Here is a 21,528-nt window from a genome sequence, read left to right on the forward strand (position 1 = left end):
TATGAAAAGTTATCCCTCGAGGCTTGACGTCAATAGTCCGTCGATTTAAACAAAAATACGCCGCACAGTGCCGGGGTATGGTTAGTGTGTTCAGCTTGAATCAGCAGGTTAGGGTAGCAGGTGGACCGCCCCAAGATGGCGGCCGTAATTCGAGGGGCGCTGTGTATTATTCAGAGCAGACAAGCAGTACTCTTTGAGTTCCGGGTCAGAGGTGAACTCCTCCATCTTGTGGCTTGCTGTGCTGTGCTGTGCTGTGCTGTGCTGTGCTGCCGTTTTTCCTAAATTACTGAAGGATATTGTTGAATGAAGTCCAATTTACCCAGACGAAGGGTGTTCCATTGGGTGTTTTCCTTGCAACTACGTGACGGTGAGTCGTTTATTTAATGTCGGTTTTATATTATGGTAGAAATGCGGTGGCTAGGCTACACGGCACTGAGGGATGGAAGAGCTGCATGAAGCTGACACCCCACCCACAGAAAGAACTCCGTTAAATATACGGAATGGTTAGTGCTTCGCTTGTGAAGGTTTGTGCCGTTAAAATTAGCGTTTGTGCTGTTTTGGTTTTGAAGATATTAAAGAATATTTGTTAAGGTCATCCAGAATTCACCATCTCCCCATTTTGCTTCGAATCCGATCAAACTGGGCTACTTTTTTTAGTGCTTCGTTTGTGCAGGTTTGTGCCGTTAAAATTATCGTTTGTGCTGCTTTGGTTTCGGAGATATTATGAATTTTAATTTCAACCGATGACGTCATCCCAGCCCGCCGCTTCAAAATAAAGTGCTACGGTAAATCATATGTTATTGCCGTCACTGGAAAAAACGTAAGTCTTTTTAATATATTTCTACTGATAAATCAGTAACATTACTATGAAGTTGTGTCATCTACCGAGCCTCCCCCCCTACAGCATTCTTATAAAATGATTTATATATTCCTGCTTATTGGCAAAGATCTCTTGGGACACATGTTTTTGTTTGTTTTTTTTTAGTTTCCTGACTGAGGGGAGAGGCTGAAACAGTCTCTGTGCAGGATGGCTGGCGTCCTTAATGATATTCCTCATTTGTGTAAAAAGACTTGGTCAGATCTACCGTTTGGTCTCAACACTTTTCTCAAGAAAGCAGTTATTAATTTTATATTTTTCTTTTATCATGCAAGTTGTTTTAGCTGCTATTGTAAAATGTGTGTTATATTGTTTTGTACTTTATTCCTGAATAGATATTGCGATTTATTTTGTCTCATTTAAAGAACTTTACTTTAGATAGCAATGTCAAGTGACATTGCCAAAAAAGGCATTTCATTTATTAGAATGTTCAACTGTTTTCATAAAGTCTATTTTTCCTAATCAGAAGGGTTTATTCTTCTTCGAGAGTATAATGTTTATAACATTTTCAAACAATAACTTGGTTATAGTTGATCTTAGTAGTCATAGTTCATTACTCCTCTGAATTAATTAGAATAGCAAACCTTTATTGCTCTACAATAGGGAGATTTGAGGGTGTCTGCACCTAACAAAAGGGCAATTAAAGTATACATGCTTATATAACGCAGAAAACATACCCAAACTAAAATCAATAACAGAAAAACTGCAAAAAATAAATCACACTGGTCAGCCTATAAAGTATAACACTGTAAGGAACGATCTCCTAAAACGTTCCTTTGTCCACCTAAGCTAAACCTTTAATAAGGCTGAAGGACCATTCCACTTTTTATTGGCTTTATGCATGAAGTGGGAAATATTGTTCAACTATGAATATATTGACTGAGATCAGCGTGGCCCACCGCGACCCGAGTCATTGGATTAGAACGGGAGAAAATTAAAAATTATTATAAAAAAAATACAAAGTACAGTAGGACAAATAGTGACTCGTGTGTATTTCACTGCTCTTTTGACTGAGGCGCTGCATCCGTGACTCCGCTCTGTAGCGTTTTTTTTCTTCTAAAGCCTGCGGTGCAGGTGAGTTTTTTTTTGGGAGAAGAACACATTTTTATCGGTAGTTGTCACTCTTTTTTCAAAAAAGATTCTTATAAACCGACACGCCACCTGATGAGAACTGTAATGAACGGCTCATCAATGCAAATCCGTGAAGCAGCGAGACCGTGAAAGGTGAACCGCAATATAGCGAGGGTTCACTATCTCTCTCGCTCTCTCTCTCTCTCTCTCTCTCTCTCTCTATATATATATATATATATATATATATATATAGTGTTTATTCACTGATGTCTAACAACAACTTTGTATCTCCTAGTATTAGAAAACTTACATTCTGATCAAAAATATAAACAATGTCTTTTCATCTTGCTTGTGAAAAGTTATCCCTCGAGCCCTGACATAAATAATCCCTCGATTTAAACAAAAATGAGCCGCACAGTGCTGAGGCATCATTAGTGTGTCAGCTTGAATCATCAGGATTAGGTATCAAGTCGACCGCCCCAAGGTGGCGCCCGTAATTCCTGCGCAGCGACAGTCAATGCGGGGTCTACTCTTATATTATGTCTATGGACACAACCATGTTAGCGGCTAACGCTTAGCATGTTGCTAACCGGAAGTAGCTCTAGGAAGGTCTCACCAACTTCTGCTTCACAGAGTTTGTACTTCCTTTAGTAGTTTGTAATGCCTTTAACATTTTTATTCACATATTTCATTTTTTCATGTTACATTGAAGTATTTAATCATGTTTTAATAACACCAATTTTCCATGCTGCTTGGATGCAGACCTTCTCCTGTCGACTGTTTTTTTTGGGGAGGCTTAGTTGCTAAAGGAGGCCGATCTGACACATGGCCTTTGGTGAGCTTTGGTGACATTAAGTATTGGCACCCTTTTTGAGGAACTTCCCAGTACAGGATTTGGACCAAACTAACAGAGTACAATCACCCGGTGATACTGGACACAACCATGTTAGCAGCTAACGCTTAACATGTTGCTAACCGGAAGTAGCTCTAGGAAGGTCTCACCAACTTCTGCTTCACAGAGTTTGTACTTCCTTTAGTAGTTTGTAATGCCTTTAACATTTTTATTCACATATTTATTTTTTTCATGTTACATTGAAGTATTTAATCATGTTTTAATAACACCAATTTTCCATGCTGCTTGGATGCAGACCTTCTCCTGTCGGCTGGTTTTGACGAAGACAAATCCTTTTCACACTCAGAAGATTTGATTTAAAATCCCCAAGCGATAAAAGCCTACGACCAAGGAACTCGGAAGCTTTGCCTTTGACGGTTACGCGCACCACCAGGCGGGCGCCTTCTTCAACTTCTTCAGAAGTTGAACGTTTCTAGTTATTACTTATTTTTCTTCCGTCACCGTTAATACAGGCCGAAGTGTAGGGTCTACCACAAACTATATATCAAAACGTTCGTCTCGACACCGTGAAGCAGGCTTTTTGTACTTGACGCCATTTCCAGTTACCCTGGCGACAAAATTAACCAAAAACCACTTCTCAAAACCACTTCCTAGACACAGTTGACCTCACCATAATGCAGCGCTCAGCATGGCACTTTTTTTTGGTACAGTGGTTTAGGTGTTGGGCTGGTGCACCAAAGGTCGCAGGTTCGCAACCCGCTGGGGGTACCCAATATTTTATAATTTTTTTTACAAGTAACAAGTTACATATCCTGTCTGGATTCAGGAAATCTAACCCTCATTGGTGTATGTCTTATAGATTTTTCGCAAATCACCTCAGACCGGCAACAACCCCAAAGTCAAAATTATGCAAAAAAGAACAAACAACTTCAGCCTATTCGCTCAATTTTCACTCAACCTAGACAAATTATACATCAAAACGTAGGTCTTTTTGTCTGGTTTCAGGAAATGTATCCCTCATTGGTGTACGATTTATAGATTTTTCGCAAATCACCTCAGACCGGAAGCAACCCCAGATCCTCCCCAAATTGAGCAAGTAAGCTGCAGTTTACTGTTCCATGCTGCAGACAGCCAGCCAGGGCCGGTCCAGCCATAGGCGTACTAAGGGGCCGCTTGGGCCCACTGGTGCGATGGGGGGGGGGGGGGGGGTTGTTCAAGGTATTTAATTACAAGTAATTAAATACCTTGATATAAATGAGTGATGATAAAGGAACTTGTTTAATTTATGTAATTTATTTTGTATTCAGAAATTTTAAGAAAACATTAAAGTATTTTATGTATTGTTTATTAATTTATTTCATATTAATACATAACCTCCTCCTTTTCCTGTCAAATCCTGCACCTCTATGCATATCCTGCACCTGGGATCTCACCTGTTATGGTAGATCCAGGCCTCTATTACTCTGGTACTCAAGCCCTTTCATGATCATTTATATGTATGTATTCATGTATGTATGCATGTATGTATGTACATATGGAACAGTAAATATCTATACATATATGGAACAGTCAATATATTTCACCTCACTAGACAGATTAAAAAAGAAACAGTGGATCCATCCCTCTGGAAACGTGGATTTTGTCAACCACTAAGAAGACAGTTTCTGGTTAACATTTTTGCATTTGGTGTTTGTTGCTTCTGCTGCTTATAAAGAAGCTTCTGTGTTTGTTATAGGGCATTCTTGGACTTAATGCTGGGAGGATTATTACTGTCATGTTCCTGGTCTCTGTGTGCATGTTGTCACTGCTTTTTCCAAATAGCGGACATATACTGGAAGCCATGGCTGAGGTGCAGCAGGAACCGCACCTGTCTTGGTTTTGCTTTTTCACTTGCTGGGGATTTAAGGAGCTGCACCACAAACTTTTTTTCTTCTTTTTACAAGTAACAATTAAATAACTTCAACTGATCTAAATGAATGAAAATAAAGGAATTTGTTTAATTTATTTAATTTATTTTGTATTCAGAAGTTTTAAGAAAAGATTAAAGTATTTTATGTATTGTTTATTAATTTATTTTATATTAATACATAACCACCTCCTTTTCCTGTCAAATCCTGCCACAAGCATTTCGCTGGTTCTCCTTAATATTGAAAACTTTGTAATGTAACGAGAGCTCAGGGACATCCTTCATCGGGATTGAATGGCACCTTTTGCCACCCACTGCATTGGCTGTGATGAATGTAGAAATCTGAAATTCACACAGTCACTTCCTCTTAACATTTTTAAATTTTCCAGTGATTATCAGCCGTGAATCACTTTTCTGTCCCATTTTGGATTTCACATGCTAGATCCTCTTGGACTCCAAGAGGATCTGGCAGGATGCCCAGACATGACCCCCCCCCCCCCAGCCAATACAGCACCACTCACCTGTGGGAAATGGCACTACACACCATTTTTGTCAAATGTTGAGTTCTGGGCCCAGATTTGGTGAGGCTTAGTTGCTAAAGGAGGCCGATCTGACACATGGCCTTTGGTGAGCTTTGGTGACATTAAGTATTGGCACCCTTTTTGAGGAACTTCCCAGTACAGGATTTGAACCAAACTAACAGAGTACAATCACCCGGTGATACTGGACACAACCATGTTAGCGGCTAACGCTTAGCATGTTGCTAACCGGAAGTAGCTCTAGGAAGGTCTCACCAACTTCTGCTTCACAGAGTTTGTACTTCCTTTAGTAGTTTGTAATGCCTTTAACATTTTTCACATTGTTCATTTTTTCATGCTACACTGAAGTAGCAGTAAGTTTTAATAACACCAATTTTCCATGCTGCTTGGATGCAGACCTTCTCCTGTCGGCTGGTTTTTACGAAGACAAATCCTTTTCACACTTAGATTTGATTTAAAATCCCCAAGTGATAAAAGCCTACGACCAAGGAACACGAAAGCTTTGCCTTTGACGGTTACGCGCACCACCAGGCGGGCGCCTTCTTCAACTTCTTCAGAAGTTGAACGATTCTAGTTATTATATATAGTACCATATTTATCCATAGGGTGATCTTAAGGTGGTTAGAAATAAAATGTTATTTTACAATAAAAGGTGAATACAGACAAACTACTCTACTGATATACAACAGGGAAGTGATTTAAATCTAATTTTGCCCTTACCATGTTCAATTTTTTTTTATATTTCCTAGTTTGGCAGAGTTGATCATTTATCATACAAATGACTATAATTTTATTCTGTGTAGGTTTATATTCCTTTTTATTCAATGTGTGACAGTTACTGCATCTGCAATATTGACCTTTCTGGAGGTCAGATGCTGAGTCAACACTTTACCCCAATCATCATTATAGTATCGCAGGAGAACATTAATAATTCTCTTCACATTTGTTGACTCATCTGTATTTAAACAAAACTTTTTTTGCAGTTTGGCCGACAATTCTGTTTTATACTGGGCAGAAATGCCGTAGAGCGCAGAGATACGAGGCATGTGTATTTGATGCTGACAGTCTTGAAAGTGCTATGATCTTCAGCAACCAACTTGATCAGGTAAACAAGATGCTGAGACATGTTGAGGGACTGGTCATGCTCGGCTATAAATGCACATATGCAAACTTTCTGGTTACACACACAATCGGCCATGGATAAAGGTGCCTCAGTTTTGTAGCTGTTTCACAGGTAAGAGGATACGTGTTGCAGAAAATGTGCAGTATTTAGTGGCATATAATGCACATAAACACGCCTTGCAGGTTAAGCTTTTTGCACCACAACCTGACAATCTTCCCATTCTTGTCCATTTCTCTGAGCCAAGCCCATGTCTATGTATTGTTAACACCACCTTCAACAGTTGACATATCCAACCCGTCTTCCAGAAAAAAGCGCTTTCATGCTAAATTAGCCTGATCTAGTGCGTTACTCTTCTTCGTGTTTTAGATAAAATAGCAAATCACGAGGAGATCCCTGGTTGGTCACCTGCATTTATCAGCTACGTTACTGGAAGCAAGGGAATAAACGCTGACACATGATATGGCCACAGGTGGAAATACCACTGATTAATTTAACGACAAGAAGGACAAGCAGCGATATACACGTTTACCAAGGAAGTTGTTCTCAGATGTTCGATCAGGGAAATATAAGTTCCCTGATCTGTGACTCTCATTTACAGTGAGGAGCTGATTTCCAAATGTGATCAGTTGTGTTGGGAGCGACAAAAGAGCGGGCAATAGTTTTTGTTTGCTGCAAGTTTAAAAATGTCTTGCCATCGGCAACTTTTAGTATGGAAGCTGCACACTCTCCAAGAACATTGAGTCTAGTCTCAGAATTGTGTATGTAGTGTCATTATTTCACTATCTTTTATTCATGTGGTACTTCTTTTCTTCAGGAAATGACTTCAATAATGTTTGACACATGAAGTGGAGTACATTTTGTTTCTGCACTTAGATCTAATTAAAATTTGGTGATTAAACAATCCCCATTAAGTGGAATATGTTTGTAGTTTAGAACATATAATTTAAGCTTGTCAAAAACCTTTTACTTGAACTTAAAACTTCATTGACCTGTTTCATCTTGGCCAACTCTCTGCGGGTGTGCTCGTCATGTCGCAGGTCTTTCTTATTTCCCACCAGGATTATGGGCACATTTGGACAGAAGTGCTTTACCTCTGGAGTCCATTTCTCAGGAATATTCTCTATATCAGAAACAAGTTGAATGTGCTTTATTGGAACAGAAGCAACCAGTTAACTTGTAAAAAAAAATAAGGAGAAAGAAATTATACCTAAGCTGTCAGGGCTGTCAATGGAGAAGCACATGAGAATGACGTCTGTGTCTGGATATGAGAGAGGTCTCAGACGGTCGTAGTCCTCCTGACCTGCAGTGTCCCACAGAGCCAGCTCCACCTAAGACAACACAACAAACAGGATTATTTAAACAAAGCTTTGTTCTATACTTCAAACTCCAAGTCTCAGGTTCAAAGACAGACATTAGTTATTAGGCGCCTGCCTATGGATTGAAAATGCATGGCGGAGCCTTATACTATCCACCTAATAAAAGTTTCTTTATTAGGCGCCCGCCTATGCATTGAAAATGCATGGCGGAGCCTAATACTATCCACCTAATAAGGGTCCATTACCGTTAATACAGGCCGAACCGTAGGGTCTACCCCCACATACTATACATAAAAACGTTCATCTCAACGCTATGAAGCGGGCTTTTTGTACTTGACACCATTTCTAGTTACCCTGGTGACAACATTAACCAAAAACCACTTCTTCAATACAGTTGACCTCTCCATAATTCGGAGCTGTGCATGGCACTGGTCTTTGGTACAGTGGGTTAGGTGTTTGGCTGCAAAACAAGAGGTTGCAGGATCGAAATTTCCTGCACTTAAATTCTGACAAGACAGAAGTTGTGATCTTTGGACCAGAGTTCTCAAAAAATAAACTTCTTAATCACTTAATCTGGGTGGCATTAACTTGGCCTCTGGTAATAAAGTAAACAATCTTGGTGTTATTTTAGACCAAGACATGTCATTTAAATCCCATATTAAAAAGGTTTCCAGAGTTTCCTTTTTTCACCTCAGGAATATCGCCAAAATTAGAAACATTCTGTCCAGCGTTGATGCAGAAAAATTAGTCCATGCATTTGTTACTTCAAGGCTGGACTATTGTAATTCTCTACTATCAGGAAGTCCACAAAATGCAGTTTAAAGTCTTCAGCTGATCCAAAATGCTGCAGCAAGAGTTCTGATGAAAATCAACAGGAGGGATCATATTTCTCCAATTTTAGCTTCCCTTTATTGGCTTCCTATTAAATCAAGAATATAATTTAAAATTCTTCTTCTAATGTATAAAACCCTTAATAATCAAGCTCCATCATATATCAGAGCTCTGATTACCCCGTATGTTCCTAACAGAGCACTTCGCTCTCAGGCTGCAGGTCTGCTGGTGGTTCCTAGAGTCTCTAAAAGTAGAATGGGAGGCAGATCCTTTAGCTATCAGGCTCCTCTCTTGTGGAACCAACTCCCAGTTTTGGTCCGTGAGGCAGACACCCTGTCTATTTTTAAGACTAGGCTTGAAAATTTCCTTTTTGACAAACCTTATAGTTAGAGTGGTTTATGTTACCCTGAGCTACCTTATAGGTATGCTGCTATAGGCTTAGGCTGCTGGAGGACATCAGGGCCTATTTTTCCTTACTCTGCGGAGTTCTCCTACTGCTCTCCAATTTGCATTGCTTGTTATTTCATCTTTTACCTTTTACCTTCCATCATCCAGGGAAGACGGAAGCTATTATCATATAACATAGAAATCAATGTGTGCTTTTTCGTCTCATTGTCTCTGTTCTATCTTCTCTAACCCCCAGTCAGTCGAGGCAGGTGACAGTTCACATTGAGCCTGTTTCTGCTAGAGGTTCTCCTTCCCATTAAAGGCGAGTTTTCCTCTTCACTGTCACCTTATGCTTGCTCAGTATGCAGTAGGGATTGCTGCAAAGCCATGGACAATGCAGACTACTTTCCCTGTGGCTCTATGCTTCTCCAGGAGGAGTGAATGCTGCTTGTCAAGACTTTGATGCACTCTGCTTGGTTTCCTTAGATTGGAAACTTTTTGACCAATCTCTATAATCTGATTGAATTTGATTTTGGAAAGTGCCTTTATATGACATGTTTCATGAATTGGCGCTATATAAATAAATTTGAACAGATAAAATTAACATGTATCTAGCTTTAGTTACTAACATGTAACCAGCTCCCAGTTTTGGTCCGTGAGGCAGACACCCTGTCTACTTTTAAGACTAATCTTAAAACTTTCCTTTTTGACAAAGCTTATAGCTAGAGTGTTACCCTGAGCTACCTCTATATTATGCTGCTATAGGCTTGGGCTACTGGAGGACATCAGGGCCTATTTTCCTCACATCACTGATTTCTACAGTTCTACCGGTCTACTGTTCTCTAGTTTTGCATTGCATTATATTGAAATGACTGTTGTTATTTCAGCTTTTAACTTTTTGCTCTCTCTAATTTTTCTTCATAGTAGGTACACCTGGTCTGACGTTCTGTTAACTGTGACATCATCCAGGGAAGACAGATCACCCGCTATTACCATCTAATGTAGAACAAACTGGATCAATGTGTGCTTCTTCTGTGTTTTTTGTCTGTCTTGTTGTGTCTCTGCTCTGTCTTCTGTAACCCCCCAGTCGGTCGAGGCAGATGACCGTTCATACTGAGCCCGGTTCTGCTGGAGGTTTTCCTTCCCGTTAATGGGAGTTTTTCTTTTCGCTGTCGCTCCATGCTTGCTCAGTATGAGGGATTGCTGCAAAGCCATGGACAATGCAGACGACTCTCCCTGTAGCTCTACGCTTCTCCAGGAGTGAATGCTGCTTGTCGGAACTTTGAAGCAATCAACTGGTTCCCTTATATAGGACATTTTTGACCAATCTGTATAATATGACTAAATTTGACTTTGTAAAGTGCCTTGACATGACATGTTTCATGAAATGGCGCTATATAAATAAAATTGAATTGAATTGAAATTGATCCCATTCCGTCTGCACTGGTTAAATCCTGCCTTCAATCTCTCGTACCCTTCATGACTGCCATCATCCATTCCTCGCTTTGCTCTGGAATTCTTCCCTCTCTTTTTAAAACTGCTATTATCGCTCCTATTGTGAAGAAACCTGGATCAGATCCCAACAATTACAATAATCTCCCTCCAATTTCAAACTTACATTTTATCTCAAAAATACTGGAAAAAATGGTCGCTTCTCAACTTCACCTCTGACTTAACTTACAACAACCTTTATGAACAGTTCCAGTCTGGACTCCGTAGTACTGAAACCGCCCTTGTAAGAATAACCAATAATCTTTTAATAGCAGCTAACTGTGGTATAATTTCCTTTCTGATTCTTCTTGATTTAAGCACAGCCTTTGACACAGTTTCTCACTCTACCCTACTCCATCAACTATACACAACTGGCATCACTCATACTCCCCTAGCTTGGTTTCATTCCTACCTTTCTGGCTGCACTCAGTTTGTTCAGATTAAGTCCTATCGTTCCAACTCCTCTCCAGTTACCACCGGTGTTCCCCAAGGCTCTGTCCTGGTACCCCTACTCTTTATCATTTACATTCTCTCCCTTGGCAATATCTTCAGGAAATTCAACATTAATTTTCACTGCTATGCACGTGACACTCAGCTCTATCTTTCCGGTAAGCCAAATTCTTCACTCTCATCTCCTTCATTAACCTCCTGCTTAACCAAAATAAAATCCTGGTTCACCTCCAACTTTCTTAAATTGTTGTTGTCCTTCTCCTCTCACATTAACAACCTCACGCGCTCTGCTTACTTTCACTTACTCCTCAATTGCCTTCGCCGCTCTCTTTCCCCTGGTTCTTGTCACTTCCCACATTGATTACTGTAACGTTCTTCTTTTTGGTCTTCCTCAAAAGTCCCTTCACAAGCTTCAGGCAGTTCTAACAGCTTTCCATCACATCACCCCAGTCCTACAGCAGCTCCACTGGCTACCTGTCAAGTTCAGAATTCAGTTCAAAATCCTCCTACTTACTTTTAAAGTTATTCACAATCTCTCCCCTCCCTAGCTCTCTGATTTACTTAAAATTTCAACTCCCTCTCGCATACTCAGATCCTCTTCAACCACTCACCTCGTTGTTCCTTCCGCCCGTCTTACCACCATGGGGAGCAGAGCTTTTTCTCGGTCTGCGCCCTAACTCACACACATTCACTCCCCCCAGACATCTGCAATACCGAGTCTTTATCCTTTTTCAAATCAAAACTCAAAACCCACATGTTCAAGATTGCATTTTTACTATGATTTTTCTGTTACTTTGCTGTGTGTAGTTTGTGTTGTTTCTTTTAATTATGACGATGTTGCTTTCACCACTTATTGTTTTTACTTGTCCTTGAGTGTTTAAAAGGTGCTTGAAATAAAAAGTATTATTAGGCGCCCGCCTATGCATTGAAAATGCATGGCGGAGGCCTTATGTTTTGCACCTAATAAGGGTTTCTTTATTGTTTTTTATTCTTCCGTCACCGTTTATACAGCCCGAACCGTAGGCTGTACCCCCACAAACTATATATCAAAACGTGCGTCTCGACGCCGCGAAGTGTGCTATTTGTACTTGACGCCATTTAAAGCTACCGTGGTGACAAAATTAACCAAAAACCACTTCTCAAAACCACTTCCTAGACACAGTTGACCTCACAAAAATGCAGAGCTTAGCATGGCACTTTTTTCGGTAAAGTGGTTTAGGTGTTGGGCTGGTGCACCAAAGGCCGCAGGTTTGCAACCCACTGGGGGGTACCCAATATATATATATATTTTTAAAAGTAACAAATAAATAATTTGAACAACTGATATAAATCAATGAATGATGAAAAAATTGCAACAGCAAGAACTACTGCTCATTAGCAGGCGCAATATGGACTTTTCAGCTCTGCACCGTCTCACATCAAAAAACAACAGTTTTCCTGAAGTTTTTTTTAATCTATTTTTCACCGGACTTTTTCTTCCAAAACTGCACCGCGTTGCGACTCGTTTTGAGGAAACTACGGTTGTAGCTCAGTGTCTGCCTTGCGGTGGTTGCGGAGAGGAGTCTGTTTTGTAGAATAAATCATCTGCCGATGAGTTATTGATCTGGAAAGCCGAATCTGAAACCACCGAAAAACATTTCAGATCCCAAATGTACAGCGTTCTAATTCTTCCAGTCTATAAGCAGCTTCCCGTAAGAGGTCGGCCACTGAACGTCTGCCTGCTGAGTTTGACATTACTTAAGCTTTAGTGCGGGGAAAAGCCATGTAGATTTGACCGACGCAGTAAAGTGCTAACCAACCAATGGGAAGAAGTTGAGCCCTTAAGACACAGCCCTCCTCATTTGCATAATGAGGCAGAAATGCATACAGAAATGTAAAAAGGACAGATAGAAATGTAAAAACGACAAACAGAAATGTAAAAACGACAAACAGAAATGTAAAAAGGACAGGCAGAAATAAATAAAGTGGCTAATTAAAGGAAATATATACATTTTGTCTCACTGTATAATTCATTTTCTATCTACATTTATCTGTGCATTGTATTTTTGGGTGGCACATAATTGTATGCATATTTATTTATTGAGCATTTATTTATTTCTGTATTTATTATTAAATATGGAAGACTTGGTCCTCCATACTCCAGGGCTCAACAAGAGTTCATCTAAAGATGTTTTAGAACTGATTGGTGGCCTTTAGTTTATATTTCAGAAAGTTAGTTATAAGTAGAGTTATGTGGTTTTTTTGTTTTTTGGATACAATCCGGGTTAGCACCCGAACATCCCTTTCAGACAGCTTCCTCGTGCGTCCACAGTTAATCCTGTTGGATGTGGTTCGTCCACATTACCCTGGACACCGTGGCTCTTGATACATCACGAACACTTGCTGTCTTGGTCACAGATGCAAGGCAAGGCAAGGGAAATTTATTTATATAGCACAATTCAGTACAGAGACAATACAAAGTGCTTTACATGATTAAAATATAGCAAAATAAACACAAGTAGGAATAAAATGTAGATAGAAAATAGAATAAAAGCAAGTAGAGATAGAATGTAGAAACAAAGAAGAACATTAAAAACAGTAAAACAGTTTAACTAGAACAGTCAAAGGCAATATTAAACAAATGTGTTTTTAATCTTGATTTTAAAGAACTCAGGCTTTCCGCACTTTTACAGTTTTCTGGAAGTTTGTTCCAGATAAGTGGAGCATAGGAACTGAATGCTGCTTCTCCTTGTTTAGTTCTGGTTCTAGGTATGCAGAGTAGGCTGGAGCCAGAAGACCTTAGTTGTCTGGAAAGTTGATACACTGATAACTAGTCTGTAATGTATTTAGGTGCTAAGCCATTTAGGGATTTATAGACTAACAGAAGTAGTTTAAAGTCTATTCTCAGTGAAGAGAGGAGCCAGTGAAGATCCTTTTGAGACATTAGTCCTTTAATCCTGGAAATGTTCCTCAGGTGATAGAAAGCCGACCTTGTTACTGTCTGTAAATGCCTTTGGAGGTTCAGGTTTGAGTCCATCACTACACCCAGGTTTCGGGCCTGATCAGTGGTTTCTAGCTGAAGCGACTGAAGCTGTGTGTTAACTTTTGATCTCTCCTCTATTGGTCCAAATATTATTACTTCAGTTTTGTTTTTATTCAATTGAAGAAGGTTTTGACACATCCAGCAAGATGTGCACCAACAATTTGTCCTCCTTTGAAGTCACCCATAATTTTGTGTGCGTTGCAATATTTTGAGCAAAACTCTGCTCTTACCCTGCTTAATTGGACCTTCACACTCTGCTCTTATTGGTTCAATGTGCAATTAATGAAGATTGGCCACCAAGCTGGTCCAATTTAGCTATGAAACCTCCCACACTAAAATGAGAGGTGTTTCAGTTTCATTGTCCAACCCCTGTATATAGTGTATTTCACTTACTGAATTGAGTTACTGAAATAATTGTCTATACTTTTATTTATTAAGGTTTAATTCTAGTGTTTATGTAAGGCAGAAGTTACAAATGTAAACGTTACAACCTTTTGTTTGGACCGTTTTTGCCTTTTCTTCTTTCTATTAAAAACGGCTCTACGAAAAGAAGTGGAAACAACGCCCCCAAAATGATGCTTGTGGCCAAAAAGTGTATTACGTCAGTAGTGGTTTAGGACTACCGTAGCAAATGAATGGGAAACGTTGACCGTCGGCTGTCGCTAATTAGCTCATTAGCTGCGTCTCAGATCGAAATACACAGTTTGCAGCTCTGCAGACGCAAAGTTTTCCTGGTCGGCAGGTTTTGATGAAGACAAATCCTTTTCACTCAGAAGGTTTGATTTAAAATCCCCAAGCGATGAGAGCCTACGACCAAGGAACTCGGAAGCTTTGCCTTTAACGGTCATGCCCACCACCAGGCGGGCGCCTTCTTCAACTTCTTCAGAAGTTGAACGATTCTAGTTATTATTAGGCGCCCGCCTATGCATTGAAAATGCATGGCGGAGGCCTTATACTATGCACCTAATAAGGGTTTCTTTAAAATTATTAGGCGCCCGCCTATGCATTGAAAATGCATGGTGGAGGCCTAGTACTATCCACCTAATAAGGGTTCCCATTATACTTGTGTATTATTTTTTCGTCACTGTTAATACAGGCCGAACCGCAGGGTCTACCCCCACATACTATATATCGAAACGTTCGTCTCGACGCCGCGAAGCGGGCTTTTTGTACTTGACGCCTTTTCGAGTTACGGTTGGAACATTATTTGCAAAAAAGCACAGAAAAATTGCCATTTTCAACGCTCTACTGTGTCGTCATGCTTTCACCTACGAACACCGTTTAACTTCCAGTTTGTAGATATATCTTTGAACTATTCAGAAGTGAAAACGGTATGTGGGTATCTTTTATCGTTTTCTCATCACGCCGTTTCAAGTTACCATGGTTACAAAATTATCCAAAAAACACCAAACAACTTTGGCCTACTTGCTTAATTTTCACTCTACGTACACAAATTATACATCAAAACGTAGGTTCTTTTTGTCTGGATTCAAGAAATGTAACCCTTATTGGTGTAGGTCTTATAGATTTTTCTCATCACACTATTTTCAGTTACCCTGGTGACAAAATAATCTAAAAAACACCGAACAACTTGAGCATACTTGCTCAATTTTCACTCTACGTACACAAGTTATATCAAACATAGGTATTTTGATCTGGATTCAGGAAATGTAATCCTCATTGGTGTAGCATTTATAGATCTTTCGCAAATTACCTGAGAGTGACACCAAGTTAAAACCCTCCTCATTCATTTCCTATGGAGCTGTTTTGAAAAATCACACATTAACATCCCAAACAACACGTTTTCGCATCGCCGCTACTCCTAAACCGTTTGATGTACAGACATGAGACTTTCACACATGCATTTCCAGACCCTTCTAGCACTCACAAAAAAGGAATTTTGTGGATAACTGTTACGGTTTTGCCGCAGGAACAATTTGTTTGGGAGTAGCAAATAGCCAAATCATCAAAGAGCATCAGACTTGCTTCCCACCAAATTATGCACTTTTTTACATCATCCCTGTGCCTACACCGATTTTTGTACAAACATAAAATCGAGCACCATAGTCCTCAAAAGCCTGCTGATACTCATGGTGAAAGAATTATTTTGATATCTCATATACTTTTTCAGCTACAGCTATTTGTTCGGGACAATGTTCCTGAGATTGTTCAATTTTCCTCGAAATTACCTTTTTTCATGATTTTTGGTGCCTAAATTAAAATATTTCCAGCAAAAACCCATAGCTTATCCGGTCCCCCTATCCGTTACGAAATAAACGCAGAAAAAATTACGTCTCTACCATTAACGGTTCCCGAAAGATCGAGCGCTGCTCGAGGCAAAGTATTCCATTCTAATCCAATGACATACACTCTAACTCATGTCTCTGTGTGCTGCAGACAAAAAGCCAGGGCCGGTCCCAGCCATAGGCGAACTAAGGGGCCGCTTGGGCCCACTGGTGCAAAGGGGGGCCCCCCAAATTTTCCAATTTTTTTTAACAAGTAACAATTAAATAACTTCAACAACTGATATAAATGAATGATGATAAAGGAATTTATTTAACATGTTTTGTGACTGTTTGTATTCCGAAGTTTTAAGAAAACATTAAAGTATTTTATGTATTATTTATTAATTTATTTTATATTAATACATAACCTCCTCCTTTTCCTGTCAAATCCTGCCACAATCATTTCGCTGCCTCTCCTTATTATTGAAAACTTTGTAATGTAACGAGAGCTCAGGGACATCCTCCATTGGGATAGAATGGCACCTTTTGACACCCACTGCATTGGCTGTGATGAATGTACATGTGGTGTTTGTTGGTTCTGCTGCTTATTAAAAAAAGCTTTGCCTGATTGTTAACCCATGTGGTAACAATCAGGCTTAGGCTACTGGAGGACATCAGGGCCGGTTTTTCTCACTCTACTAATTTCTACTGTTCTCCAGTTTTGCATGGCATTGCATTGAAATGACTGTTTTTCAATGCAATTTCAGCTTTTAAGTTTTTGCTCTCTCTCTCTCTTTTTCATAGCAGGTACACCTGGTCTGGCATTCTGTTAGCTGTGACATCATCCAGGAAAGACAGATCACCCGCTATTACCATCTAATGTAGAACAGATTACTGGATCAATGTGTGCTTCTGTGCTTGTTTGTCTCTCTTGATGTGTCTCTGCTCTGTCTTCTGTAACCCCCAGTTGGTCGAGGCAGATACTGAGCCTGGTTCTGATGGAGGTTTTCCTTCCTGTTAATGGGGAGTTTTTATTTCTGCTGTCGCTTCATGCTTGCTCAGTATGAGGGATTGCTGCAAAGCCATGGACAATGCAGACGACTCTCCCTGTGGCTCTCCCCTTCTCCAGGAGGGAATGCTGCTTGTCGGGACTTTAACTGGCAATCAACTGGTTCCCTTATATAGGAATGTTTTTTAAGCAATCTGTTTAATCTGACCCAATCTGTATAATATGATTGAATCTGACTTTGTAAAGTGCCTTGCGATGACATGTTTCATGAATTGGTGCTATATAAATAAAATTGAATTGAATTGGTAGAGTCAAGTCCTCTGAATTTTGTGAGAAATCTGTTTTGTTTAGAATTAATACTCCTTGTGTCTCTGGCTTCCTCTGTTGATATCTGTACCCAGGTCCAGCATGGGCTTCTCTGTGAAATGCCTCCTCAAAACTTGATTGTTTGTCAAGTCACATTTCCTGCCACAGTTGTTTGCTGCTTCTCCACCGAAGCCAGGCCTGCAAGCTCTCTACCATCAGCCGTAAGTTATCAGTTACCCTCCTTCACTGCCTCAAATTTTTGTCATACTCAAAAAACCGCTGGTTGCAAGAATAATTATTTTCATTATTATTTTCTGTTTAAATATCCAGTCATATTCACTGAATTAGAACATCTTTTTAGAATGTTTTTTAGTCTGAAAATGACATGTACCTTTTGAAATTATCGTTAATGCAGGTACCAAACTTGTCCTTAAACCACAATGATTGTATTTATTTTACTACTATAATGTACTATTTTAATCTTAAATCTTATTTTTATTCGTTAGGATGGCTGCCAACACAACACTGCATTATGTCCGCATTACAGAAATCATCGCTAGAAAATAAGCCATCTACAGGGGTTGGACAATGAAACTGAAACACCTGGTTTTAGACCACAATCATTTATTAGTATGGTATAGGGCAGGGGTGTCAAACACGGCGGCCAAATGCATTATCATCTTTCAACAATGATTACTGAAAAAGACGTATTTTGTTCAACTGAAAACGTGCAGTTTCTATATTGTCCACGAGTGGCGCTGTGTATTATTCAGAGCAGACAACAAGCAGTACTCTTTGAGTTCCCGGTCAGAGGTGAACTCCTCCATCTTGTTGCTGCTAGTGCTAGCAGTGCTAGTGCTGCCGTTTTTCCTAAATTACTGAAGGATATTGTTGAATCAAGTCCAATTAACCCAGACGAAGGATTCCATTGGGTCCTTGCAACCACTCGACGGTGAGTCGTTTATTTTATGTCGCTTTTATATTATAGTATAAATGCGGTGGCTACACGCCCGCTTAAAATCTATGTATTGGCATCTTAAAATGGTCTTATAGCTTAAAAAAATCATTCTATTTTTGTTGATTTTGTGGCAGAATAGAAGATATGTTCTCAAACCATTAAATAAGCCCTTTGATTTTTCTAAATTTTGTCTTTTAAGGATAATTTTAAGTTTTCATTAAATTTGTCAATGGCCTATGGAACTCTGGAAGGATGGCAGTTCAACCCTGCTCAAGTGCTAACTTTTGTTTTTATTTATGTCAGGGTGTTTTTCCACCCCCTGTTCCGACCCGGATGGGAGCTACCTGATGACCGCAGCTGTGCGGTAGGATTTAATTGAACCGGGCTATTTCATTTTCCCGGACCTATTGCCGTGGATCATAGACTAAAAAAAAAAAAACGGATCATTGATTGATGGACCATTAATCATCCTGCAAACAAAAGGACAGACTTAAATAAGAGAAAGAAACTCTTGGGTGTTGTTAGGGTTATTTTTTGTTGTTTTCCTGTTGTGTTTGTTTATATTCATAGGAAAATATTAATACTATTATTGAATACCTCCCAAAATGTATGTAAAAATATAAATTTGAATACAATAAGTACTTGTCTGTTATTCACACACAGGCTCCTCAGCCGAACCTCTTACCATATATGGCTGTAGTCAGGCACCAAGCTTTAATAAGGGTTACAATCCCAACTAACAGCAGCACTGAGCTTCAGATGTGGAACATTGATTTTAAATAATTTCTTAATTTTTTATCTGTTTGATGTATTTTGTCATGCAGGACAGTGTTTTTAAGTCCCAAAAACTGTGAATAAATGTTTTTCAACATCTAACAATCACTGTGACCAGTTCCTATGCACAGGGCTCTCAATTCTCACGCATTGACCGTGTGACACACGCATTTCACTGACTTCACACGCTCACACGCATCACATGGCATTTCACACGCAAACATGGCATTTCTCACGCATAAAAATCACAAAGCCCATCTGGGCTGCGGACGACAAAACTCTGCCTTCTGCTGAGCTGTTTCGGCTTCTTTCACAGCTTGTGGCCATCAGTAATTCCTGCTGCAGTTCGTGTTAACAGAGCAGCATGAAGAGTGATCAGAGTTATGAATAATTTTAGTCCTAACCAGTGGTGAGAGTAAGCCGGTAAGGTCCTGTACCGCATGCGCAGGAGGGGAGGGGTGGAGCTGCTGCATGGCTGCACGCTGGATCATAACAGTTCTGCTAACCAGATGCAGTTTAAAATGGCACTTGGTCTGTTTATAAGTTTCGTTTTTATTAATTCTGCATTTTTTAACTACATGCACCGTTTTTCTGTGCCTCAGCGCTTCCTCCCCCCCCCCCCCCCCTTCCCTCGGACCAGGTGCTTTTATCACCATTCACCATTCAAAACGTGAATCACTACGTTTAATGTCCTCACATCGGTAGCAACATGTGCCAGTTAAAGTCAATAGGAGAGTTAGTAGCTGTGTTTTATGCTCTTTTGTTTTTAACAACATAGAATCAGTGGCGCTTCGGTGGGCATGCTGCCTTGCACTAATTCAGGTGCGCACTTTTAACAGTCATTTTAAAGAACTTGCAGATTTTACTAACATTGACATGGAATCTATAAAAAAATTGATAAGAGCAAATGTAAAACCACTGAGGTATGTTTTCAATTTATCTTTCCAAACAGGAATATTTCCACAGGAAATGAAAACTGCCAAAGTGGTTCCATTATATAAAGCTGGCGAAAAACATTGTTTTACAAATTACCGTCCTGTGAGCATTTTATCACAATTTTCAAAGATCTTGGAGAAGTTATTTGTAAAAAGATTAAATAGTTTTATTGACAAACATAATTTATTAGCTGAGAGTCAGTATGGTTTTAGGGTAGGTAGATCTACATCATTAGCTCTCCTTGACTTGGTAGAAGAAATTACAGAATGTGTGGATAATAAGAAATGTGTAATAGGTGTATTTTTGGATTTTAGTAAAGCGTTTGACACCATTAAACATAACTTACTCATCAAAAAAATGGAGCGATATGGAATTAGAGGTATAGTGTTATCATGGATTAAAAGCTATATGGATCACAGAAAGCAATTTGTGCAATTAAATGAAATCAGATCAGATTTACTAGAAATAAAGAGTGGGGTACCGCAAGGCTCGGTGCTGGGACCGATATTGTCTTTAATGTATGCAAATGACTTGAACAACATCTTAAAAGTGAAAATTGTATCATTTGCAGATGATACAAATGTATTTGCATCTGGTAAAAATCTTAAACAGACATTTGCGCTAGTCACACAAGAATTAATTAAAATAAAGAGATGGTGTGATATAAATAAACTATCGTTAAATTTGAAAAAAACAAAGTTCATGATATTTGGAAACATTAAAAAAGTAATGAGATCAGGTTAAGTATTGATGATGTAGAATTAGAAGTAGTTGATGAAATAAAATTTTTAGGTGTCATTTTAGATAATGAAATTAGTTGGAAGGGACATATACAGCACGTCCGGTCAAAGCTGGCCAGATGTTTGGCTGTTATAAGATAAGATAAGATAAGATAGTCATTATTGATCTCACAATGGAGAAATTAATTCGTCACATCGGCTCATACAGAAGGTGCAGAGTAGGGAAGGTGCATTCAGTTATATACAGTGAGTCTTCATATATACAATGGGTCAAAAAGAATACCAAAAAAATAAAAATACTCATTTACATTCTTAGTGGTCTATATATATATATATATATATATATATATATATATATATATATATATATATATATATATATATACTTAAATATATACATATATCTATGTGCCTACATACATACGTACCTACGCGTATATACGTGCATATACATTGTATACATTTGTACATACATACATACATGTGTACTGACTTATGTTCAGGTGTTGATAGCAGCAGAAGTCACTACATCAGGATTATTGCACGGGTTGTAGCACAGTGTACTAAATAGATTATTGCACCTTGGTTATTGCACATTAATTATTACAGTTATGGTCACAGTTGCAGTTACAGTGCAGCATTGTAAAATCTGATAGCAGCAGGAATAAATGACCTGCGGTAGCGCTCCTTTTTACAGACAGGATGTCTAAGTCT

The 21,528-nt window shown here is 39.2% G+C and overlaps 1 protein-coding gene across 3 annotated transcripts in view; it reads right to left on the minus strand.

Moving 5' to 3' along the window:
- LOC105923198 (rho-related GTP-binding protein RhoA-C) overlaps window positions 1–21,528 on the minus strand; it is a 101,215-nt gene that overhangs the window by 29,143 nt on the left and 50,544 nt on the right. For all 3 annotated transcript variants that reach the window (XM_036133114.1, XM_036133112.1, XM_036133113.1), the window contains 2 exons: window positions 7,577–7,697; window positions 7,359–7,489 (listed from right to left, as the gene is read on the minus strand). In XM_036133114.1, the coding sequence (XP_035989007.1) occupies window positions 7,359–7,489; window positions 7,577–7,697 (252 nt within the window). The remainder of the gene's footprint in view (window positions 1–7,358; window positions 7,490–7,576; window positions 7,698–21,528) is intronic.

Source organism: Fundulus heteroclitus, unplaced genomic scaffold (assembly GCF_011125445.2).
Source record: "Fundulus heteroclitus isolate FHET01 unplaced genomic scaffold, MU-UCD_Fhet_4.1 scaffold_58, whole genome shotgun sequence".
Classification (NCBI taxonomy): domain Eukaryota; kingdom Metazoa; phylum Chordata; class Actinopteri; order Cyprinodontiformes; family Fundulidae; genus Fundulus; species Fundulus heteroclitus.